Source organism: Anabrus simplex, chromosome 9, assembly GCF_040414725.1.
Source record: "Anabrus simplex isolate iqAnaSimp1 chromosome 9, ASM4041472v1, whole genome shotgun sequence".
NCBI lineage: Eukaryota > Metazoa > Arthropoda > Insecta > Orthoptera > Tettigoniidae > Anabrus > Anabrus simplex.
Genome location: NC_090273.1, coordinates 121503828 through 121528631, shown reverse-complemented (window position 1 = coordinate 121528631; position 24804 = coordinate 121503828). Strand labels below are relative to the sequence as shown.

General features: G+C 36.6%; 1 protein-coding gene across 1 annotated transcript in view; it reads left to right on the top strand.

Moving 5' to 3' along the window:
• unc79 (UNC-79 domain-containing protein) overlaps nt 1-24804 on the top strand; it is a 346819-nt gene that overhangs the window by 112660 nt on the left and 209355 nt on the right. The window contains exons 17-18 of the mRNA XM_068229169.1: nt 16388-16505; nt 24454-24626. Coding sequence (XP_068085270.1) covers nt 16388-16505; nt 24454-24626 — 291 coding nt within the window. The remainder of the gene's footprint in view (nt 1-16387; nt 16506-24453; nt 24627-24804) is intronic.

Here is a 24804-nt window from a genome sequence, read left to right as displayed (position 1 = left end):
AGATCCTGAACTCCACATAAAAGCCTAAGGATTAGAACAGTATATAAAAGCACAATAAAAACCAGAAAGAAAAAAAAAAGTATAAAATCACCTGTAATTGGTAGAGGTGATGCTTAAATGTACGAATTAACATAAAAACTTAGATCACTTGTCTGGGTGGATTTTACTTAGTCTACAAGATATTATAGTATGTAGATGGTTTTTGACCTAGCTGTATTTTTCAAAATCTCCAAGTAGACAATTGGATCTCAAACCCCATTTTGATGTAAGTGAAAATGTAACACAATCATTCCTGATCTTCACACATACTCCTTAGACTGTGAACTTCCTCATGAACATTAAATAGGGTTGAAGCATTATTCTGTTTACCTTTTTGAGATAATAACAAATGTATACAAAATGTGAGAAAACCTTAAACAGTGGTAGCAGTATATGATTATGATTCTTAACAATATTATGGTTAAAAAGGTAGTTTTGTGGAATATGTTCATACAATGCATGTGATTTTTAATTGGTGCTTTGATATATATATATATGAGAGAGGGGCTTTTTTATTTTTTTACTCAGAATCTACATTTGGCAAACATTTATTGGACACAACACATTATAAAACATGATGGAAATTCGCTGTTATATTCTATGGGCCACACCCTTAATGCTCTACTAGAAGAATATGAAATATACACTCGTATCTCAGAGCACCATCATTCTCATTAAATAGTTCAAAACACAAGCACTACAAAACCACAGCCTAGAAAAATCCTGTTCTTTTGATATTATACTTCCAAGATACTTGCAATGGGAAGCTGATTCTAATGTGTTTCTCTTCTGTTCAAAATCATTTCTGTCATCTTTGTTTTACTCACTTTCAGTTAAAATAGCCTGTACTTCCTCTTATGTTTCTTCCTGTATCAGCACATTATCAGCAAATAATAATGTGTGCAGTTTATTGCCCATTTCCTTGATTCCACTATTATGTTGAACAGGAGTAGTAGTAAGGCACTTCCTTGCTGGATTTCTTTCTTTGTTTCAAACCATTTAGTTATTCCATTGTCTATCTGGACACAATGAAATATTTTGGGACCTGAAGACCTTCAAGACATTCCCAGGGAGTATGGGTCACAGAACTCTGCTAATCTGTAGTCCCTCTTCTTTGGTTATGAAAGCCAAGGAAGGCATACATGTATAATAGTGAATATACATACCTCCCCCTTGTACACTGTTTCTGCTTTTATGCTTCGAAGGAAGCTTGCAGTGGTGTCTCAGCAGTCTTGCAGTGGTGTCTCAGCAGTATACTGGCCAGCATTTTGGAGATGTGTAGCATTCCAATTGATGAGCCTGCTCCTATACTGGAGTGAAATGATGGTTATTTCATTATCGAATGAGCTTGAATACTTTCAATTTTTGTTGATAAAACAGTTATCATGTTACATTATTTAAATAGTGCTTAGAAGAGATAAACGTGATACTGGAGGGCAGTAGCTAGAACTGTAGTTTCCTCTAATGGTGTACACTACCACTGCATACTTTTCTGGTTGGGCAAGGTACCAGTAACAATGTTGCTTATGTTCCTTCAGCCTGGTGTTAATGTTGCATTTTGTGTTCTGACATAAACCTTTCTGCACGACTGGGGAACGCAATATGCGCCTGCATTAGAGAAAGTCTTGAGGGCCTTAAGCAGAACATTACTGCAGGAATATACTCCTTGTGTTTGTAAATGTAGTTTGGATCTTGTGAAGCTTTAAAATTTGCTGATCCTATCTTGTAATTTTTGATATAAATGAAAAGAATGCCTTTCTCTCATGCATCTCTTATTCATTATTGTCATTTTTAATCTGTTTTTTTTAATAACATGCATTTATCTTCTTGTACAAGATAGTAAAGAATCTGCCCATCCATGATAATGTTCTGAACAAAACTAGTCTGCTGTATATTTTCTTCAAATGTAAGAACCACAGCTAAAGAATTACCAGAGAAAACATCAGTGATTTTAAGGTTAATTTAATGCCCAATGGATTCCTAGTTTTAAGGGCTTAACATCAAGGTCATCAGACCCAAACGCTTGAGACACTCTGTGTTAGCTTATTCGCTATATTACAGAAAACAAAATTGGTTTCAGTTCTTTTCACTTTTCTTTCATCATTACTATTATTTCTTGACAACAATAGAATTTCCATCAGTTGACTATGGAAGAAAATACAAAAAGAATAGAACAATTTTTCAGGTGACTGAAATGTCTTGTTTAGAGAGTAATTCTCCTGGGGTGATCAGCACAGTGGTTTAGCTGCTGGTGTTCCGCTCTCACACTTGCAGATTTAATCTTAGTGACTGTGCTGGTTTAATGTTCACCTGAAGAATCATGTCAGGAAGGGTATCTGACTTAAATCTTTGGGCAAAACCCAAACGTGAATTGTGGTGATCCCAATGGCCCCAGAAATAACTATGATGAGAGGGAGGATGTGAATAGATTTTCCTGTTGGTCGAACATATTTATAACACATAAAAAAAAAATATAAAAAAAAATATGGGTGAAAGTTATTAAACACAGACTGACATGTTTCACCAAATCAAATGAACACCCTCAGATTCCTCAAACTGCAATATAAAAAAATCACATTGGAAAATATATACAAGTGTTTGTTATATATACAAGGCCAATGGCATAGTCATGCTGAAACATTATATCTTCTCCTAAGTTCAACAACATTGGATGGATAGCCTACTTGCAGTTTGCTAGAGGAGTGGGAAGGATGTCGCCACCTTACCGCAAGTAAAATCTAGCTCAGGATGCTTGATCGTATCTTAGGTTGCCAACATTCAGTTTTGAACAAAGTACTTGTTTGATTGTTATATGTTTTGATTGTTATATACTACCAAAGTACAGTAGAGACAATAGGTGACACTCTGCGAGATATCGAGTGACAGCTATTAGAGCTCTCTCTAGCGGATTGGCCTGAGAACTACTGATTCTGTCATAAGAGCACTTGTATTTGTGTTTGGTGTTATTTATGCATTTTCAGTGAGTTGACATAATTAAATAGTAGTGCGTGTCATTCCTTGATATCTCCTCTTAACATGAGGGGAAAGGTATGTGCTGTGTCTGGCTGCAGTAACTATGCAGTAGAGAAGAATGCGCGGTCTTTCTTCCGTTTCCCTCGTGACAAGAAAATGTAAGTAATATTGTGTTTGCATATATATTCTTCCAGTGACAAAGAGATTTTTATAGTACTTCATAATCTTCTAACCTGCTCGACCCATATTTTAACTGGCTTAAAATATAATATGCATATTTTATTGTATAGTGCGGCAGTTAGCCTTCAATACCGATGTGTTGTTGTAGGTGTGATCTGTGGGTTTTATTTAATTCAGGAAAATACATATGCATATGAGTGTGGCTGGTTGTGTTCCAAGTTACCCCATTTGGAATGCTGTAATATGTTGTCAAGCACTGAAGAAAATATGGGTGATTTAAGAAATGTACATATTTTGTTGAAACAATATGATGCAAATTTGCTTTACCCTAATGTAATGGCAAGTATTGCTTATAGAGAAATTTTGAATGTTCTTGAGGGTAAATTTATAGATTTTTTCTGTTAGTGGGCTTCAAGTTAAAAGAATGTTAAAGGAATGTGCCAATATTTTTGTTGACAAATGCTTTAATATGATGATACAATGCTTTTAAATGAGAAAAAAGAAAAATCTAGCCGTGAACGTTCAAGCAAGAATTCTAAAGCTAAAAAAGTAATGCATAAATGAAAGATCAAGCCCTTTCACAGCAGTCCATTTCACATCTTGATTATATGTCTAATTTCAGTCTTTAAATAATAACCTGTTAAATAATTCTTCATTCATTTATCCAGAATTGCTTTAGCAACTTTGAAGTTAATATCTTAGTAACACTTTCTTTCTAGACGTAATTTATTTATCCATTTCCGTATATACATTTCCATTGATATTTGAATTTAGTGCGAATTTTTAGGTCAAGCCACTAGGAGCGCCACTTGCAACTTGTCTCCCATTTTAACAAGGCTAAATCCAGAAGTGTCACGTATTGTCTCTACTGTATTTGATACTACACAGCCTTTGTTCCATGAATACTGTATTGTGCTTCATCAATTTGTTCTACACTCAAAAAGTAGTGGGCCAAGGAATTTTTTTTGCAGATTCATAGAGGAATCATCCTTTGAATTTCTCTTGCCTATCACACAATATCTACACAAGCAGCATTTGTCATTGCAGGAATAGCCCCCCCATACTTACCTGCCATCGGAACAGCCAAACTCGTGTTAATGAAGCAAAACAGAACATCTCTTGCACCAATTCTCAAAACCACCAAGGAGAAAATGTCTCTCACTTCCTGACAGCTTTAGTAAATAACATTCATTGTCCAGTGTTTAACTTCACTATGTGTACAAAATGACTGTCACTTCATTGATTGTCAATTCTGTATTGTTTAGGATTTTCTCCTAGACTATCTGTTCTTATTCAAAAGTTGTACTTTGACCCCTCTCTGGGCCCCTTCAGTTTCTGTGCAACCTTTTGCATCACCTCGTATACCTAGATGGTTAACATTAATTGAGAGAAACTCAATACTTCCTACAAATTCATTCCCTACATGAATTTCTTTCTGTAGTTTGCATTTAAGCCTATTGAATGCATGTAAACTTTCTTTTATGTCTTTAAATAGTGACTTCTTACATTTGGGTGTGTAAGGTATTTATGTGTAGCATTCCAGAATGAAGGTTCTGAAACTAAAAACAGTTCTTGTTGGATATTACAGTACTGATGCATGTGAGATATATACCATGTTGGAGGTTGAAGTAGAGACTTAAGAATTTTTTAATTAACTATGAACTCATCTCATACTTTTAGTGATCTTGGCCTATAGAAATCCTATTTTATACATTGTTTAAGTAATTTATAATATCAGGTGCCAAGAAAGAAAGAAAGAAAGAAAGAAAGAAAGAAAGAAATAAAGAATTAAACTACTTTTAATACAAACCAGTGACAATAACATTCTATGATGCCATGTCATTCCAGTGGGAAATAAAAATAAAAAAGATCATCATCATCCATTTACGTATTAGATCTAGTGGCCTGTTACAGTCCGTTAACGCATTATCTCACCAATGTTTCATAGATAAATCAACAACAATTTTTCCACCTAATTGATACAATATACTTTGCCTTAAGCAAATTTGTAACTTAGTAGTACATGTTTCGTTTAATCTTTAAACATCATCTGCTGCAAACATGTTTAGGTGAAAATCTTAAAAAGGGTATAAAGATATGGTCTTCATATAATGGTCTTACATTCTCTAATACTTAAAACATTGGATATATAATGAATAGGGGAGAGGGAGGGAGTGGTTTTCACCTAAACATATTTGTAGCTGTTGAAGTTCAAAGATTAAACGAAACATGTACTACTAATTTACGAATTTGCTTATAGCAAAATATTGTATCGATTAGGTGGAACAATTGTTGCTGATTTATCCATTTATGTTACACATCAATATGGAAAATGAGGATGATTGTTTGCAATGTTTCATTGAACGACTGCTTAATCTTGTTCCTTTAGGAAAGTGGTTCCTCTGCCATCTGGTAAAATAAAAATGTAGCATCAACATGATGTGATAGTGCATAGAGGACAGAGCCCACTCAGAGGGACCAAAGGACATGGGAACTCCTACAGACAATAAAAATAAGTCAATCTAAACTAATGATTTTTCCGAATTTGACACTGTACCGTATAAGCTCTATCTTGTATTAAATAAGAGTCCTCCACAGATGAAACAAGAGGATTTCCCACAATTAACTCACATATTGGCTCATTTAAACAACAGAACAATAAGAATTCCATTTAACATGATAATAAGAATGTAACAAGATGACTTCATTTTCACTTATGTAACAACACATTGTGTATTTACATTAAGACTCACAACAAGTGGATTTTATAATCTTCACACTTACAATTTGTAATACAATAACAATATTTTGTAATAATGCAGTGTGAGTTTAGCATCAAGACTTTTTTAAATTGGCACACCATATTTTAATGAACTTTTATTTTTTACAACACACTTTTCTCTTAGGAGTCAATTCTTAATGTCTCAGAAATGTGCAGCAAAGTAAATAATTTAATACAACTTGTGACTGGGATTGCTTTTAACAACAGAACATGCCCTGAGAAAAAGTACAATTGATAGAATCTTTTGAATTATTTTTTAATCTTCATAGCAGGATTTTTGAATGTCAAAAACTCTCTCTGTAACCTTGTGGAGTAGAAAATGTATACAATTCCTCGGCCACATTATCAGAAGGAAAGATGATAAACTGAAAAAGTTAAGTGTTCAGGGAAAGGTTAACAGTGAAAATTTACAAGGATTAACTGCAAAAGGATAGGTTGACCAGATTCGTGATATTACCGAGTTCCTATGGCAAATTATTGCTCATAAGACAATCATCAGGAATGGCACCAATTCATCAATCCTTCAACAAAACCCTTGGGTCATGATCCCCAGATATGAATGAAACAACTAGTGAGAGTAGAATTTTTAGTTCCTACTGTAGATTGTAGAGTGCAGACCTGCATTGTATAGGTACAGTACACGAACCACATATGTTTTTGTGCAAATTCTCAATGTGGCACAGCTTGATTGGGGTCAAACCTGTATTCTTATCATTTAAAGTGGATAGAGTGATAATGATAAGGATGTAGGAAGTATTAATCCTTACTAAGGGATAAGTTTTAGCGTTGTGTATTTTGATATGTAGTTATTTCCTTATTGTAAATATTATTTGTTGCATTGTAATTAGAACTCAAAATCTAGTCTTTAGTTTAATGCCTTTAGTACATTGCCCTTTTGTTAGTGCACAACTCTTTTCAGTTTTAAATTTGTTTAAATAGGTTTGTTCTGTATTCAAGGACAGAAGAATACATAGGCAACGCTGAGTAAGTTTACTTTAATTTACTGTATTAGAATTAAACTCTGCCTAATCTTCTCCATCTTCTTATGCTGTACAATCTGTCTGTTGTCTGTCTGTCTGACTTAATTAATTCAGCATTAACTGAAAGCACTATCTTACTCCATCCACTTTTCACTCAGCATCCATTTTTCTTCTTGGAAATAGGAAAGCTGATGCTGATACTTTTGAGAATTCTTTCATAAAAGAATACAAGAATTTGTTCATTTTTGCTTGCTGGCATGCAAGTATATTAAGATTTTTTTTTTCTATGAAAATATGCAGCTGCTGGTTTTATGTTGTCTGTTATCATCATGTATTTCTAGTCTGCTACAAAGTGAGTCAGGATGTCTACATATAACCTCATACTGGACTCTTTGTTCTCTCTGACTGATGAGAATATAATGCCAAAATACTGTAGTTGTTGGTGACTAACACCAGATCTGTGGGAACCCAATAATCTTAGGAAGTTATTTATGTAAGTTTTTTATTTTATTCATCATCATCATCATCATCATCATCATCATCGGTTTGCCCTTCCAGCAAGCCGGATAGGGTGTTTGAAAACAAGCGTCTTCCAAAGTTGCCTATTCAAAAAGATTTTGTTGTCCATGACTGATTCCCAATTCCATCCACTTCTCTCCACATCTTCCCTCAGTTGATCCATCCATCTTTTTCTTGGTTTTCCAGCTGGTCTTCTACCTGTTATTCTCTTTTCCAAATAAGCACATGATAACCTTGTGCTATTCATTCATTTAACATGCCCAAACCATTTAAGTCTAGATGACCTAAGTCTTTCCTCCAACAATTCATTTAGACCTAGGTTAGATCAGATCTCATCATTTTTCACGTGTGGCTATTACTAGCCGATTGCAGCCCTTGTAAGGCAGACCCTCCGATGAGGGTGGGCGGCATCTGCCATATATAGGTAACTGCGTGTTATTGTGGTGGAGGATAGTGTTATGTGTGGTGTGTGAGTTGCAGGGATGTTGGGGACATCACAAACACCCAGCCCCGGGCCTTGGAGTTAACCAATTGAGGTTAAAATCCCCGACCCGACCGGGAATCGAACCCGGGACCCTCTGAACCGAAGGCCAGTACGCTGACCATTCAGCCAACGAGTCGCGTAATCAAGTCATGTCTTTTGGAGGGCAGTACTAAGAAATTTCATTTCACAGGTTTGAATCCTACTACAATCCTTTGATGTTAGTGTGCAGGTTTCCAGAGAATATGTAAGGATGGGTATGAAATATGACTTGTACAGGATCATTTTTGTTCTCTGTGGGACCTTCTCATCCCATAGTAGGTGTCTAACGATACTGTAAAAGTTAGAGCCTTTGGTTACTCTATTTGTTATTTCTATCTCAGTTATAATATTACTAGCCATTAAGCTTCTGAAATATCTGAATTGTTGTACTACTTCAACTTGGTGGTCCTGTATTTTTATGTTGCATTCTGTATTATGTCTGCTGATTTTCAATGCTACATCTTTTTTGATGGGTTCAATTTCATTCCATAATCATCAAACTTCTTACACCATGCATTCAGATTATTTTACACTTCCTCCTCTGTTTCATCCCATATTGCCACATCGTCTGCAAACACCAGAGCCTGAAGATCTTTATTATCTTTCCCTTTTAGTTTCTTTAAAATGGTATCCATAACTTTTATGAATAGAAGAGGTGATAAGACACTTCCCTGTTGTACTCCTTTGGTTGTATTGAACCATTCAGAGTGACCATCTCCAATACTGACACAGCTTTTGCAATTAGTATTCTGTAGGCTATAGCATTTGGATCTTCATAATAAGGTACTCGATACACCAAGTTTTCTAAGACTTTTCCAAATAGTTGATCAAGGAACATTATCATACACCTTTTCAAGGTCCATAAACACAATAATTAGGTCTTTTCCTCTTTCCCAGTGTTTCTCTGCCAACATCCTCAAAGCAAATATAAAATCTTTTGTGCTTCTTCCAGCCCTAAAGCCATGTTGTTCCTCTTCTGAGACAGGCTCTAGTATATCCCTTAATCTGGCTTCAATGATCTTCTCCATAATTTCATGTCCAGTACAATCCAATTTTAGATACTGCAGGAAACAGTCTCTATTTATTGTAGAGTTTTGCTGTTTGCCTATTGTACAGTAACTTATTAGAATTGAAGATTTTTATTTAGTGGAGGTATTCTGATTTACTACATGTGTGTTTCTCTGGATGCATTACTCCTCCCCTCTATTTTTTCATTACCCAGTTTCATTTACATTCTCAGTTGAATATCTGTCCCTAAGTTTGCAGCTATTCATGTAAAAGTTAAGTACAGCTGTCTAGAAGTTTATATTTGATTCAAATCCCATGTAAGGTTGACATTTCATAATCAATGAATTTGGCAATATAATACTAGAGAGAGTTCTCCTTAAAATTCTCTCTCCAAATTTGCTTCATTTTATCATTCTCTTTTGGTATTTTCCCTAAGTTAGTCCTGAGTTCCTCCTAGCATCCGGGAGATAGTGGGTTCGAACCCCACTGTCAGCAGCCCTAAAGATGGTTTTCCATGGTTTCCCATTTTCACACCAGGCAAATGCTGGGGCTGTACCTTAATTAAGGCCACGGCTGCTCCCTTCCCACTCCTAGGCCTTTCCCGGCGCTTCCTTCCCACTCCTAGGCCTTTCCCATGCCATCATCATCATAAGACCTATTTGTGCCGGTGTGATGTAAAACAAATTGTAAAAAAGGTTCTTGCTAGACTTCCTTTTTTTTCCTAGTTCATTATTCCAGAAGCAATGAATGTCAAGAATTATGGTCCTTCACAGGGAAATGCTTGCTCACAGTTTATTTCCAATTTCTCTTTAGAAAATCTATCTATCTAGTTATGTGAAACCCATGCTGAGTAAATATATACACCTACTTTCTTTTTTGATATTGTATAATATAGTTTTACTCATGATAAACCAGAATTTTAAGATAAAATGATATTTAAATTTAGGGTTTTCATTATCTGATACAGAAGATGGTAAATGAAATGGTCAGTACAAAAAATTCAGTTCTTATAAAAGATTTTATTGATAGGTGCACCTGTTCAATACTTATCGTGCTAATTATATTAAGAGCTCATTAAAACATTAGGACATGGTTTGGCCTTTAATTTAGGCCATCTTTAACAATAATCAAAATTGATCTAAACACTTTAAAAGTAAAATGTCATTTGCAAAGATACACATAAAAATCATACATTAAAAAAACTATCCACACTTTGATGTTACAATAAAATAAGTGTAGGCCTACACTTTTTTTATGCACGCTGTTTTGGGAGTTAGAGAATGTTCTAGTAAATTCTTCATTGCAAATCAAATGCCATGATGTAAATACGTCACTCTGCTAAATTTTTGGCATGTTTTTATGGTGAATGTCGGCCCTATATGACTGGAAGCATTGGACTTCTTTGAAACCTTGACAACTTTTCTGTGGAACTATGTTAAAAAAGGCTGAAACATGTCCTAGTGTTTTAATGAACTTTTAATTCAACAGGTGGACCTATAATTCCTTTATAAGAAGTGAATCTCTGTACATTATATTGTCAATAACGGAACCAATATGAAATGTATTTGTGAAATGGTCAGGTTTCTTCCCTGAGAAAGAAAACGTCATTCATGTTTCACATTCCTTTAACTTGTGGACATAACTATTTCAGCATAATAATATATTCCCTTATCTCCAATTTTCAAATATCTAATGAAGGCAAGAACATTGTGAGAATTTATGTCCTAGTAAGTAACAGATGCATTATTTTGAAGCACCTTTAAAAACAAAGTATTTTCACTCTTAAAAGAATCCAGTTAGTGCTGCTGACACCTCAGCTAAATGAATGGTATTCTGAAATCAATGGACTATGCTATTAGACTTTGATTTTCATTACTTACAAAATTTTCAGTCAAGCAAAACCTTTTTCTGATGTTGTTGTCAGCTGTATACTCATGTCTAAGTATACATTTTCCTTCAGTATCTTCTTCTTACTCAGTTTAGTTTATGGATATGTTTCCAATAACTGAACAGGCTAATTTTGGCATGAAACCAGCGTCCACATGAGTTAAACAGAATAGATGGTGGAGACCACAGTTGAGTTTGTTGTTTAGCCTCTTTGTCTTTGTGGTGTTCTTCTTCAAGTGTATTAATAGCAGTAGAGACAATGTGTTACCAAAGTGAATGATATTCAGCAAGTACAAGTATTGAAAGTCGATACCTGTCAACTTCAAGTTATGTTTAAACTAGTCTTGTAGTGTTTCAAAGTGGCTCCTTAGGCCTCATACCGGAGCAAAGTTCACCGTAAAGGATTTGATGAGGAAACCTGGTATCATCCATACGATGTACATGTCCTATCAGTCTAAAATGATGACCAATGATGTTAGCTTCTATACTATTGATGTATGCTTTCTTCTAATTTGGAAGGCAGTGAAACAATTTGTAACCTTCAACCAAAAATCTGAGCCCTAATTGTAGACATCTTGGTATATTTAAGAGTCTACTGAAGTTTGATTCTCATAACTTACAATATTTTTTGGGAATTACAACTTTTGTTCTTTAGCACCTGTGCATCATCATCCTCATCCCTTGATGTTCCCTGCACAGATGTGCAACTGTACATTCCCCTTACATTATAAATTATTTAAAGCAGTGTATTACATTAGATAGTACTGGTGCGTGAAATTTAGGAAACAATAAAACCTCATTTATCTGTCACCCATTTAACTGTCAGTTTCTGTTAACCATCACATCACACACTTGTTGATGTGGCAATGCCTCTTCTGATAAAGAAGGCAGTGGTATAACATTGTAACACTCTGCCAAATATTTGAAAACTTTGAAAACTATCCAGCAGGGATATGAAAACACTAAATGTGATTTTTTCTGGCATGAGGGCATTCTACGTTACGAATCTGTGGGTACAGTGGAAACTATATTGACCATTTCTAAATTATTCTAAATATTCTAAATATTCTAAATATTCTAAATATTCTTGGACAATATTTAAATATACCACAACTTGGTATCACATAATGACTGTCCACCTCTGTAGCATAACAGTTAACATTATTAACTGCTGTCTTCGGTGGCCTGGGTTCGATTCCCAGTACTGCCAGAAATTTAAGAATGGCAGGAGGACTGGTATGTGGTTAAAATGGTACATGCAGCTCACTTCCATTGGGGGTGTGCCTGAAAAGAACTGCACTACCTCGGGATGAGGACACGAGTTTCCTTAACTAATGACTATACTGTAATTTCTACAATCATAATGAAATAAATACAACTGGAGGTATGGATGGAATAACTTACCACTAAGGTTTATGAGAGGGTACCAATATCAGTTGAGTAAGATTAATGAACCTATATTTATACCATTATTTTGGTTCTAACTTGAATTATGCAACCCTTTTTGACAACCATAAAAGTGTTTGAGCTAGGCTCCTTTCTAACTTATCTTGGTCAACTCTTGTCTATCTCATATCATTTATTTTTTTACTCTATATGATTCTTTCCTCTCTTCACTCAGTACCATCATATTACAGCATTCAGAACCCTTACTTCTTTTGGCAATAAAGCTGATGACTTTGATGTTAACTCTTAAAAGGAAAAAATCAGTTTAGTTGAAAACAGTCTACTTTGAATAAGAAACTGCGTATCTTCTACACACTGTTACTCCATATTTAAAATGAAGACTTACTGCAAGTCATAAACCATTGTCTTTACTTCAAGTTAACAACAACGAGAAATCAATTTCAAGGTCTTTTGGGGTACTTTTTAAAATAGTGGAATTGAAATTATTTCTGCCAATATATATTTTTTAAATACTTTGCATGTATTTCACTTGCTTGAACCCAGATTAATATTAAAAAGTCTGATGATCCAACTTGGTTCATAGAATTCTGGAAGAAGTTCGACCTGCCTATGAACTGCATTGAAAGAATAGTTACCACCACCATACGTGGATCTGTACACTTCCTGAAATCTCACTTGTTCGGACCTCCATAATTTAAAAAATCCGTATCACCAGATATTTCTATGTGATAAAACATTCTCTATCCTGATATGCTTTACTTTGTCCATTGTGGCAACCCGTAATTGCTGGAAGTCATTGATTCGTTCAATAAATATATACAACTGAACATCCATGAGTTTACAATATAGGTCATGTGGACAAGTAGAACTGAGACTTTTTCTTTCTGGTTCTTTTTATTGCAGAAATATTAGTTCTGTTTCAGAAAATACCTTCATGTTTCTTATTAAAGACAATGGAATGTTCTTTTATTTAATCATATCCTAATGTAAGTGAAAATGGATCTGGTAGAGATTAGCAGAACATTAGTTCCGTAATCTTGCCAGTCTATTACAATAAACACTCGTTAAGATGTTTCTGCAGGGTACAAGGAAAAAGAGCGTGTTAAGCGAGAAAACTTACTGCTGAATACATGAATAAAAATTATCCAATAGTGATATAGAAACACTAGAAGCAATTTTTTCTGATATGATGGAATTTTACATTGTGTATCCGCAGGTACAGTGAAAACTTTATCTACCGTTTGTAAACATGAGAAGAGAGTATTAAAAGGTGTGAAAAAACACGAGAGAACAAGTATGAAAACCATTTCCGCTGGGGCTTATAAAATAACAACAGTGCACTGAAAGGTGTGAAAAACACCAAACAAAAAATATGAAGACATTTACACTGGGGCCATAAAAATATCAAAGTATTATTGCAGATCACACTATTTCTAAAACAAATGTTAGTAGAAGCCTTTTATTTTGGATCAGTGGGTCATTAAACATTACTTTGTGGTCACACTCTTACAGTAGATAGTGAATTGGAGGTAACACTCGACTTGAAAGTGCGAGTTTCAACATATAGTATGTGCCACCTCTGCGTGCTTAAAGATGCAGATGCCAGTCCACTTTCTGGCAGATTTTAATTTTGTCTTCGATAGTAAGAAATTTCATGACTTTTTCCGTATCCATAACTAGGCTATCAAAAGACAAATATGCACCACGCTGATTAACTTCACACAACTATGTTCCTAATCCAGATGTAGGTTATCACGCAACAAATATTCGCTACCCTTCACTGTGCCATCATCATTTTCATTTCCCCTAGTCCAGCTCCTGCCAGGTAAAGGTGTTGATGGTATACCATCACTCATTTTTTTTGTTATGATGGGGTCGCCACTCCCAAAGGCATTTTAGTGCTACTGCCAGCAATTATTCAGGCCACCCCTTACATGGGGAACAGACACCCTTGCAGCTGCCCCTAATATGGGAACAAATAATGCTGCTGATGAATAGTGTACTCATACCATCCCCTGAATACTGGGCTGGCTCTTCCGCAACCACTGCCGTTAAGTCCGTCTTCCCCACTGTAGATTCCGTTGAGGTCTTCACTCACTACACTGAGCTGGGGCCCTTACCAGATGATGCACACTGGGTCAGTGTGCTCTGGGACTAACATAGGCAGGGGCGCCACTCCCTTGGCTGGGCTGCCTCTGAAGATTCCTGCTTTCACTGTACAACTCAACACAAAATAAATTTCTAACTTCTGAATGGAATGCAAAATACAAACACAAACAGGCTCACTGTGTTATTCAGCAATCTCACTGTTAACTGACAAACAAAACTGAGCATTCCTTAGGCTAACATCTTGCTCTCAAAAGTTGCAACTTATCCTGCGAAGTTCAGAAATTCAAGGCCTTTTCCCATTATCACGCAGCTGTGATGAGGGCTCTTACCCTAGTTGGAAATCATGTTTCTTCCAAAAGGGATGACAAATAACATTTTCAGGACCAGGAAAAATGTGATCATACTAAGCAGTAATAGTGAAAATTCATGACGTGATAAGTGAGATACTTTTATATAGATTTAGTATAATGAGAACTGGGACTTAGAATTTACATTGTCCTAAATAGGATAGCGTGTTAATGAAGAACACGCTAATGAGGTTTCACTGTCATTAATGCTTGGCTCTTGAAAGCTGATCATGGCCTATCAAAATATACTCCTTCAAGATTGGTCTATGTATTATCAACTTAATCCTTCCTGATCAAAGATTTCAGAATAACATACCACTTGCTATCTACTGGCAACTCGACGAAAGTGCTAAATGAATGGCAATGAAAGTGATCAGATGCTAAGTTAACAACAGATTGGAAACAAGCGAAGTGTGATCTAAGATATATTGTTACATGCTTCGCTGTCTATGGTTTCCACCTTATATTACGTATGACCTGATTATCAACAATACTTGCAAATTGTCTGGGTCTGTTTTTCAGATCAATGCATGTCACTTTGCGTTGTCTGTCGGGACCTTTTGATTAAGATTCCACGTTCTTAGGCCAACATTTATTGTGTCCAAGCACCTTTAATTATGTCATATTCATTGCCTCTGGTATTCAGCAGTAAGATGGTAAGTTGAGCTGGTGAAAGAATCAGGTGGTTCTAAGACATGTTTCAACCAACAAAGTCTCCATTCCTGCATTTTCTCATTGACTGAAGCAACATCCAATGTTTTCTGATGGTTGTGTTATTGATATTTTTGTGCAGAGAAATCTCCATTTTTTCTTTCTTTCTGCTACATTCGTATTCCCGTAACTTGTAGTGAGTGTTCAGCACTTCTGGGAGAAGACCAGAACTCCGTACCATATAGTGCAACTTGTCTTGTCAAGGTGCGATGTATCTTTGAGTTTAGATGGGTAGTAGTCATTTTCTTATCACAAAGAACGTCAGTAACATCCCTGAATTGCATCCAGATCACTCTGATTCTTGCTTGAACATCTTTATTCACACAACCTCACTCTGTATTTTTTACTTAGGTAGCGGAATGTATCTCCTTAAAGTGCTCTTTGTATAACATATAGTTCCTGCATTTCAGCAGCCTATTGAGGACAGAAATTCCAATCAACTGTCAAGTCCTTATGGAACTATACAGCAAGATAAATGTTCCAAGGAAGAAAGAATTCCTCACCACCTTTATGTAGTTTGAAGTCAAGATTTATTTATTTTATTATTTTTATTCAATTTTTTTTATAAACATTATATTGATACTTCCAAATAGATGCTTGAATAATAAATAAAGTAGTATTATTCAGATTTTGTGCTTCAAATTCTGTATGAACCTTAACTCCAGCTGTTGAGTAGCATGAAGATGGTTATGAAACAACATTACAGATGCCCATGAAGAGAATGTAGTAAAGCATAACTGAAGCTGGATATACAGTATCTTGTGGTTGGCTGGCAATGGTAACGCTGTAATTGCTAGTGCCTGCGTATTCCCCATGAAGCATGCCCTAGCTAGTGCCTGATACTTTATAATAGTGTGTGCCTTGTTTTCTGTGAACACAGAAGTGGTGTGGGGGTGTTGATGCGCGCAGTGTTGTCCTGCAGATCATGACCGCCACAGTGGAGACCGTGACAGAACAGCTGGACTTGGCCCCCATCATACCTGCCGAGAAGGTGGTTGCTGCGGTGGCTCGAGCTGTCACTCTCACCGACACCGACGTTGGTATGCTGGATGCTGCATCCCACCCTGTTTCCCTGTAGAACTTTGTCATCAGAAGAATGGATTGGTATTTTATTTTATTTTACCTGAAAGCAGAGATAATTGTTAGGATCAACTAAATTATTTCCACTTTGTGGAATGTGGAAGTGACATAGGTAAAATATCTTTTTTAATATTGTTATCTTGCCTGGCCATTTCAGTGGTGATCATGTATGTTTTTCACAAGTCTTTTCTTAATCATTCAGTGTTTCTGCACATTTTTGTACAATGCAAGATTGTCTGCAGCTGAACTAACATTTTCTTTCTCCCCCTATGTTTCTTATGAAGTATCTTAATGTCTGTGGGATATTCTCCTGCTTTAATTCATTATAACTCAAAGATTGGAGAGGGGGAAGAATCTTTAAATTCTATGTGAGGTGGTTTACTGTTTGTATTCATACTAATAATCAGGGAAAATGAATGGTTTCTCTCCATTCTAAATGTTTCATATGATTCTCTCTGCTCTGTCTCATTAATTTTCTTAGAAACTTCAAAATCTAAGCCCAATATTTATCAAGGTGAATATTTTCATAACACGTGGTAATACCTGCAATAGTAATAGCGAGTTGGCCATGCGGTTTGGATCATGTAGCTGTGAGCTGCAGCCCTGACGATGGTTTTCCATGGTTTCCCACTTTTACACCAGGCAAATGTTGGGGCTGTACCTTAATTAAGACCACAGCCACTACCTCGCTAATCCTAAACCTTTTCCATCCTTCCATCACTGAAAACCTTAGATGCGTTAATGCGACATTAAACCACTAGCAAAAAAAAATTGAGCAGAGTGGCCATACGTGTTAACACACTAGAGCTATCAGTTTTATTAATCTGTAATTGCCACAAACTTGAATATACACTTTTCTCTTATACTAGGTTTATTGGAATCAGCACACAATTTCTCCTTCATTTGGCATTTCTTCATCCTCTAGTATATTGCTGAATAGGTCTTTGAGCCAAATCACTCCTTCATTTCCCCGAGCTTTCCATGTTTCTAACAGCCTTACCATTGTTTGTGTGATACGAGGGGGGAACAAACATAAACAGGATTTTATTTTTTATTTAAATTTATTTATGAAAAACACAAGGCAGGTACAGTTTATTTTTCCACATAGTTTTCTACTTTGGAAATGCATTTGTCCCAGTATATGGACAGCTTTTTGATGCCCTCATTGTAAAAGGAACACGGTCGTGTCACCAGCCAGTTGCGCACAAAATTTTCCACACTGTCGTCATCTTCAAATTGTTGCCCTCCTAGAGCTTCTTTAAGCAGTCTGAACAAATCATTGGGCGATAAGTCCGGGCTGTAAGGAGGATGGTCAAGTGTAGTCCAGTGCGTTTCCTGTAGCTTGGAGACAGTTAGAGCTGCAGTATGGAGCCGCGCATTGTCATGGAGGAGGATGACCTGTTGAATCGGTTGGTCTCGTCTTTTGCGGGATATGCAACCCTCGCCTTGTTCAACAGCTCACAGTAGTAAGCAGCATTGATTGTGCATTTCTCATGAAAAAAATCAATCAGAAAAATGCCTCACTGATCGAAAAAAAAAAAAAAAAACGGTTGCAAGAACCTTGCCAGCTGACAGTCGAGTCTTGGCTTTCACTGGTGCTGCCTCCCCTTTCCTCCACCACTCCTTACTGGGTTGTTTGGGTTCGGGAGTGTAGTGGTGGACCCATGTTTCGTCGCAGGTGACAATCTGACTCAAAAATGCATCACCTTCCTCTGCAAACCTTGCTGTAAGCCTCTGACAGACTTCCAAATGTCTCAACTTCAGATTTTCGGTCGAAAGGCAAGGGACCCATCTGGAACACACTTTTACAGAACTGTAGGTCATTTGTGATGATTGCTTAACAGTTCCCATAACTGATTCTGACTTGTTCTGCAATTTCTGATACTCTCGCCCGTCGATCGTCGTCAATAATGTCTTTAACCGCATAAATGTTTTTGTCTGTAATGCTGGTCCGAGGATGGCAATAGTGTTGCTGATTTTCCACATGTTCTCGTCCTTCTTTGAACTTTTAATGCCAGGCAAACACACGCAGCCTTGACAATGTTTGATCACCAAACTGTACAGTGAATCTCTGGAAAATTTCCGCCACTGTAACTCCTTCATGAGCAAGAAATTTTATAATTATGCTTTGCGCAGTGGAGAGGTGCACCTGTTGCTCCAACATCGCGAGCATTACTGACAAAACGGCAGAAGATAACTAACAGCATGCTCTCCCCACTCCTAATGGTCCCGCCTAAGCATAGCAGAAGCTTGGGGCCAGTCGTACCACCTGTTGATGTTCAGGAACAAAAATCTTGTTTATATTTGATCGACCTTTGTACCTTCTCCTCCTCATCTTTGGTATTATTTTGTACTATTCCCATAGCTGCCACACCTTCTTTTCTCATTGCTCTCTGATGTTTGTAATTCAGTTGTTCCTTAAAATATTCCCTCCATTTTCTAGAATTTCAGAGTCATTGCTCAGCAGTCTATAATTTTTTTGTCTTAATTACCCTTACCTGTTATACATCTTGACTGCATTGGTTTTTTTTTTTTGTTTTTTTTTTTTTGTTGCTGTTATAAAGATTTTCTTTAGTCCTCCTTTGGTCTCAAGGTCTTAATGTAGATCAGTATATGCCTCTGCCTTAGCTTTTGCCGCAGCACTCTTTATTTTCTTCTTTGCTAAATTGTATTCCTCTCTAGCACCTTCCCCTTCTATATCCCATTTCTTCACCTCCTTCTCCTTGATACATTTCTGTACCTCTTTTCTCCACCAACATGTCTCTTCTGACAACCATATATATATATATATATATATATATGCAAAATTCTTGGCGACAAGGAAAGAGGAAGCCAAGAGATAAAATTATTGGGGGATTCCTACAAAGAATGGGATATAATACAGACTTTTGAATGAAAATCTCATCCTGAATAGATTGACATGGAACCAGTGACAAGGTTTTAGCTGAGCAATTCATGATACTCTTTAAGTACAGTACAACCAACATTTTGTTGAGTAAACATAAAATAAACAGTGTAGATTTATGAAAATTTGCTCCAGTCAATGCTTACACTTTCCTCTTGATTTGAGCAATCACAAAATCAGTTGTAATTTAGTTTACTCCCCTGAAAGTGTTCTCTGTTCCATAGACATATGTGATTGCACCTGATGTAATTTATATCTGGTTAATTTTACCATAGCTGTCAGTACATACTTGGGCTTAGGTTTCTGAAGCGGTAACAAATAACAACAAGTATTATATTGTCGTCGCACCTGTAAAAATTGTTATACGGTGAACTTGAGGAAATATTGACCTCTGACATGATGAGAATTCTCGGGTACAAATTTAAGTGGCAGAGGCTTTCCAGTCAGAGTTGTGAATCTTAATATTTCACTTTGCAGATTTTTCAGGTGCACTGATGATATTTAGCATGCTACCTGTAATACAGTATTTTACTTTTTTTTACTGTTAATTTATCTTGGAATGGTAGATCTGTTGTGTGGCTTCCTGGCAATTGTGACTCTTGTTTCAGGAAGATTTTCATGAAAATAAGCATAAAATATGTTGTAAGTGGTAAATGTGTTAGCATTTGTGTAGGCATGTGAATATCTGTGGGTAAAGTCATATACAAGGGCCATCCAGAAACTAAATTCCCTATGTTAAAAAAAAAAAGACATCATTGTTGCATGAAAAACTTTATTGGCATCCGATACAGCAGTGCTGGAACTATTTTTCAACATAATCACCACCAGAATTGAGACACTTGTTATATCGTGGGATGATCTTTTGTATGCCGGTGTCATAGAAGTCTGCCACCTGGGAATGGGACCAGCATGAGATATTTGTCTTCAACTCTTTGTTCATGTGGAAATGCTGACCTGAGGACAGTAATTTCTTGAGGTGCAAGAAAAGATGAAAATCACTGGGAGCAAGATCAAGACTGTACAGTGAATGATCAAACACCTCCCAGCTGAACTCCTGCAGAACAGTTGCTGAGTGCTGAGCCATATGTGGGCGAGCACTGTCATAGATCAACACAGCCCCTGCAGCAAGCATTTCACGCCTCTTGATTTGAATGGCCCATCGCAATTTACATAGTGTTTTACAGTAATAGTTCGCAGCCACTCTTTCACCTCAGCGAAGGAAGTCAATGAGCAGAATGCCCTTTCTGTCCCAGAACACTATGCACATCACTTTCCTCACTGACACAGCCTGTTTTACTTTCGTCCTGACTGGAGATCCACTATGATGTCAATGCATTGACTGCTACTTGGTTTCTGAGGTAAAGTGAGCAACCCACGTCTCATTGTCTGTGACTATCCTGTCAAGGACTTGTCACCGTCATTGTGGTACCACTGCAGAAATGTCAGTGTTGCTCCTATGCGCTGTATTTTGTGGTCAGGCATCACGTGTTTCGGCACCCACCTGGCACACTTTCTTGAACAGCAGGTTCTTAGTGACAATTTCATGCAACAAGGAGCGTGATATCTGCAGAAAATGGCTGCCGAGTTCCATAATTGTGAAGCGACAGTTCACTATAATGTGCTGCCACATCAGCTCCACAAGGTCGTCATTGATAAGGGAGAGTCGCTCACTGCCCTCTACATCATGGACATTTTGAGACCTTCCGCAAAGTGCCTACAGTGGCAATGAACCATTTGTTTGCTCATAACCTTTGGTCCGTAGATCTGACACAGCTGTTGATGAATTTTGATCAGTGCTATATTTTTTGCATTAAGAAACTTTATCACAAATCAAACCTCACATTTCAAGCCACCGCCGCTGCATTACTGACACCAGGTGGGAATTGTCCAGCCGGTATATGATTGCTACATCATAGATCTGCCATGCATGTTCATATATCTCGGCTAAATATGTTTACTTAACAAGAAAAGAAACAGGGAAACTCATTTTCTGGATGGCCTAAGTATATTGCTGTAAACCTCTCTGAATGTAACAAGCATGCTGCCTTTACCTCTTACTGAATATCTAAGGCATTGAAATGACTTTTATTAGTCAGTCATTTAAAATAAGCTTAGTAAATAACACACGATAGCATTGCTCAGTGCCAATGAAATCTTGCATGCAGCATCTGGTCTCCAGCATCATTGAAACTTGAGATTTAGATATAAAATGCCTTTGGATGTGACAAGCCGAGTGTAATAACAACTTCCATGAAGTGTCAAAATGGATCAGGACAAGGAGACAATGAATTGGACTGACTGCCTGATCCAGTACTCCCTGGGCAAGGATAATGAAAGGTATAGAAGAAGGAATATGAAAAAGAACACATGATAGGATAAACACAATGATATAGCAATATGGGGAAGATGAATAACAGAAAGGGGAAACAAGCAAGAGATTGAAAACATTAGACATGAAGGCATAAGACAATCTCCACACCTTCACATACTGCCATTTTAAATAGATTGGATCTCTCCTCGGCAATCCCATTTTTTTCTGTATCCATTTCTTCTCAGCACCCAACAAGCTCATTTCTGCTTCCCAGCTTTGTCAGGAAGTTGAGCTTCATTGCTCATTGTGGAGCTGTTTTGACAGATTTTCAATCACTTGATGTGGAAAAGTATAGGGTAAGAAGAAAGCTTTATAAACACAGGTAAAGGGAAGACAAAAAGATAGAGGTGAATACAGATAGTAAAAGACACTGAAGAAGAACAGCAGGAGAAAAAGAATCCAACAGAATCAAATTTTCAATCAATTGACTTTATTGATTTAAATATTTTTCCCTTTAAATTGATTTATCAAATGCCAATATCTATTTCCATTGACAAAAAATAATAGCATTAGTTACGTACTGGTCAAGTAATCAAGCATGACTATGCATATGTGTTAATAACTTTTGAGAATGCTTTTAAGTATGTCGATGAACTACAGTACATTGACTGACAAAAAACAGTCATTTAATTAAAAATCATTAAGAGAATTTAATTTTCCTGCTCAATAAGTATGTTTTGATAAAATGTCATATTTAATGTTTTGAAAATAGCATTTGTGGTGAAATAAATCTAGCATTGTATTTTATTCATGGCTGAATATATTCTCATACTAACGACATGTCACTTGAATATCGTCATCGGCCGCTACTCATTTCCGAGTATACGTTTTTCTCCTGCAGTTCTTCTTTAAGTCTGTTGGCTCTGTGGAGATGTTGCAGATGACTGATCAAGCCAATCTTCGCATGAAACATGCGCCCACACAGGTTACATCTAAAGGTGGGTGGAGGATGCGGTTGGGTCTGATGTAGCTTCCGCTTTGCATGGGTTTCAGTTTCTTGTCTGTGACGTGCCTGCTCAAACAGTGAGACACCTTCCGCAGTGCTACACTTGAATATATATGCTAGCTATCAGGATGGGTAACAAGTATCTTGGCAGGGCAATGCTGTGTATGTACTGTAGGGATAGAGGATTATAGGAATTGATTAAAACACAATACTTACTGCATTAACACCCTCAGACAGTAATTCATGCATTTTATTACAATATAATGATTTTAATTAAGTGACCTATTGTTTTGTCAGTCATTATAGGTTTGCCTGGAGACATGGTAATACAAAAGTGGATATTTCATTAATTTGCTATTTTTCATCTCCATCATCAAGTAGATGTAAATTATCTCCATTTCTTTCTTCATATATTGTGTGTTTAGTCCAAATGGCTGTTTATATCACACTAAAAGAACACAGAAGGAATATGCTGGACTAATAATGGGAGCTAACTAATGTGGCTGAAGATGTCATCGCGTTGACCATGTAAAACTCCAATATCTACAGGCCATCTGGTTAGGCAGAAATTGTCTTGGCTGGTCTGTGGTCTGAACGACCTGTCTACACAGTAGAGAAAAGTATAAGTATTGATATTCTCTCTACTTCTGTTTCTCCCTACTCTATGACCAAGAGGTCTATTCAGACAGTTCAGTCTCACTTTACTGTTGTCACTCGTTTAACACCACCCAGGGGACACATACAGCATTTGGATGCAAGTAATTTCATCCCCCACTTCGAGCTCTCCAGCGAACTTGGACAGATCTCATCCAGGGAAGCCGTCCAGTGTATTTCCAATCTGGATTTAGATTTATAACCAATAATCCGATCTCATGATCTTGTAGTATCTCTAACTTTTGTATAATCATATGCTAAATAAATAATTCTCTCTACTCAACTTTGAAAGTCTCTCCCTCCAAAACACCCCTTTACTCCTCTACAATTTATCCATATAGGCCTGTCTGTGATTGTCCTCTTTTAGCATTCTATGCACATGGAGGAGTATGATTGTTATTCTAGATTCTTCCACAACATCCCTTGCATTTTTGAATTATTTATTCTTTGGTAGCTATGTCATCTCTTCTCTTTTCAGTGTTACTTTCTTGGCTAGAGTCTTAATCCTGGGTCTCCTTCCTGTCACCATTGCTAGTCCTATTGAAAATCCTACCCAAAGTTGCTAGGATTCAAACACGGGACCCCCAGGTTGTGTGTCAGATGACTTAACCTCTGCTCCAGCATGCCCCCTCAGCAACTATGATGTCAATATCAATTTATATTGTATCCAGGAATCGTTTCATGTACCCTAAAATTTTTGTACACAACTGAACCAGTTTGGCCTATAATCTGGACATATTTGGGGAACAGCAGAAGATATAAGAATTATTCTGAAATTTTTAGGCAAAATTTACTCATATTTTGAAAAACTGGTTGTTTCTTATGAGTCTCTTTGAAGATACTTTTATTAAAGGATATTGTTGAGAGGATATATGTAATTTTGGAAAACACTTCTATCATGTTCCTTCTGTTCATATTAAGTAGATTTTAAATTATTTTTGTCTTTTCTTGAAAGCTTACCAGACCATTATGAAGTCTACCTACTGAAAAAAATAAAATGATACTTTGAGATGGTATGTTTTATGTTGACAGCAACTGCCACTGTGCAGGTAGCAAAAGCCACTCTGGTAGGTGAAAATGATCAACCTATCGAAGGTGGCCCAGACGAAGACTTGGACGACTTCTGGCATACTTCTGTTGGAAAATTCCGTTTCTCCCTCGACGAGTTGCCTCAACAGTTACAGTTCATTCACCAACTCCTAAAGGTAGGTAACATGTAAAAATGTTTCTTAGTTTAACTTTTTAATATATTTTTAACTCGGCCATTTTTGTAGCCGAGTTCTGAAGTCTCTTCCTTAATATGACTGGGAAGAAACATTATTAGAAATATTTTAATATAATATATGCTTATGGCTTTCTTGTTTATCATTTTTGTTGGCATTT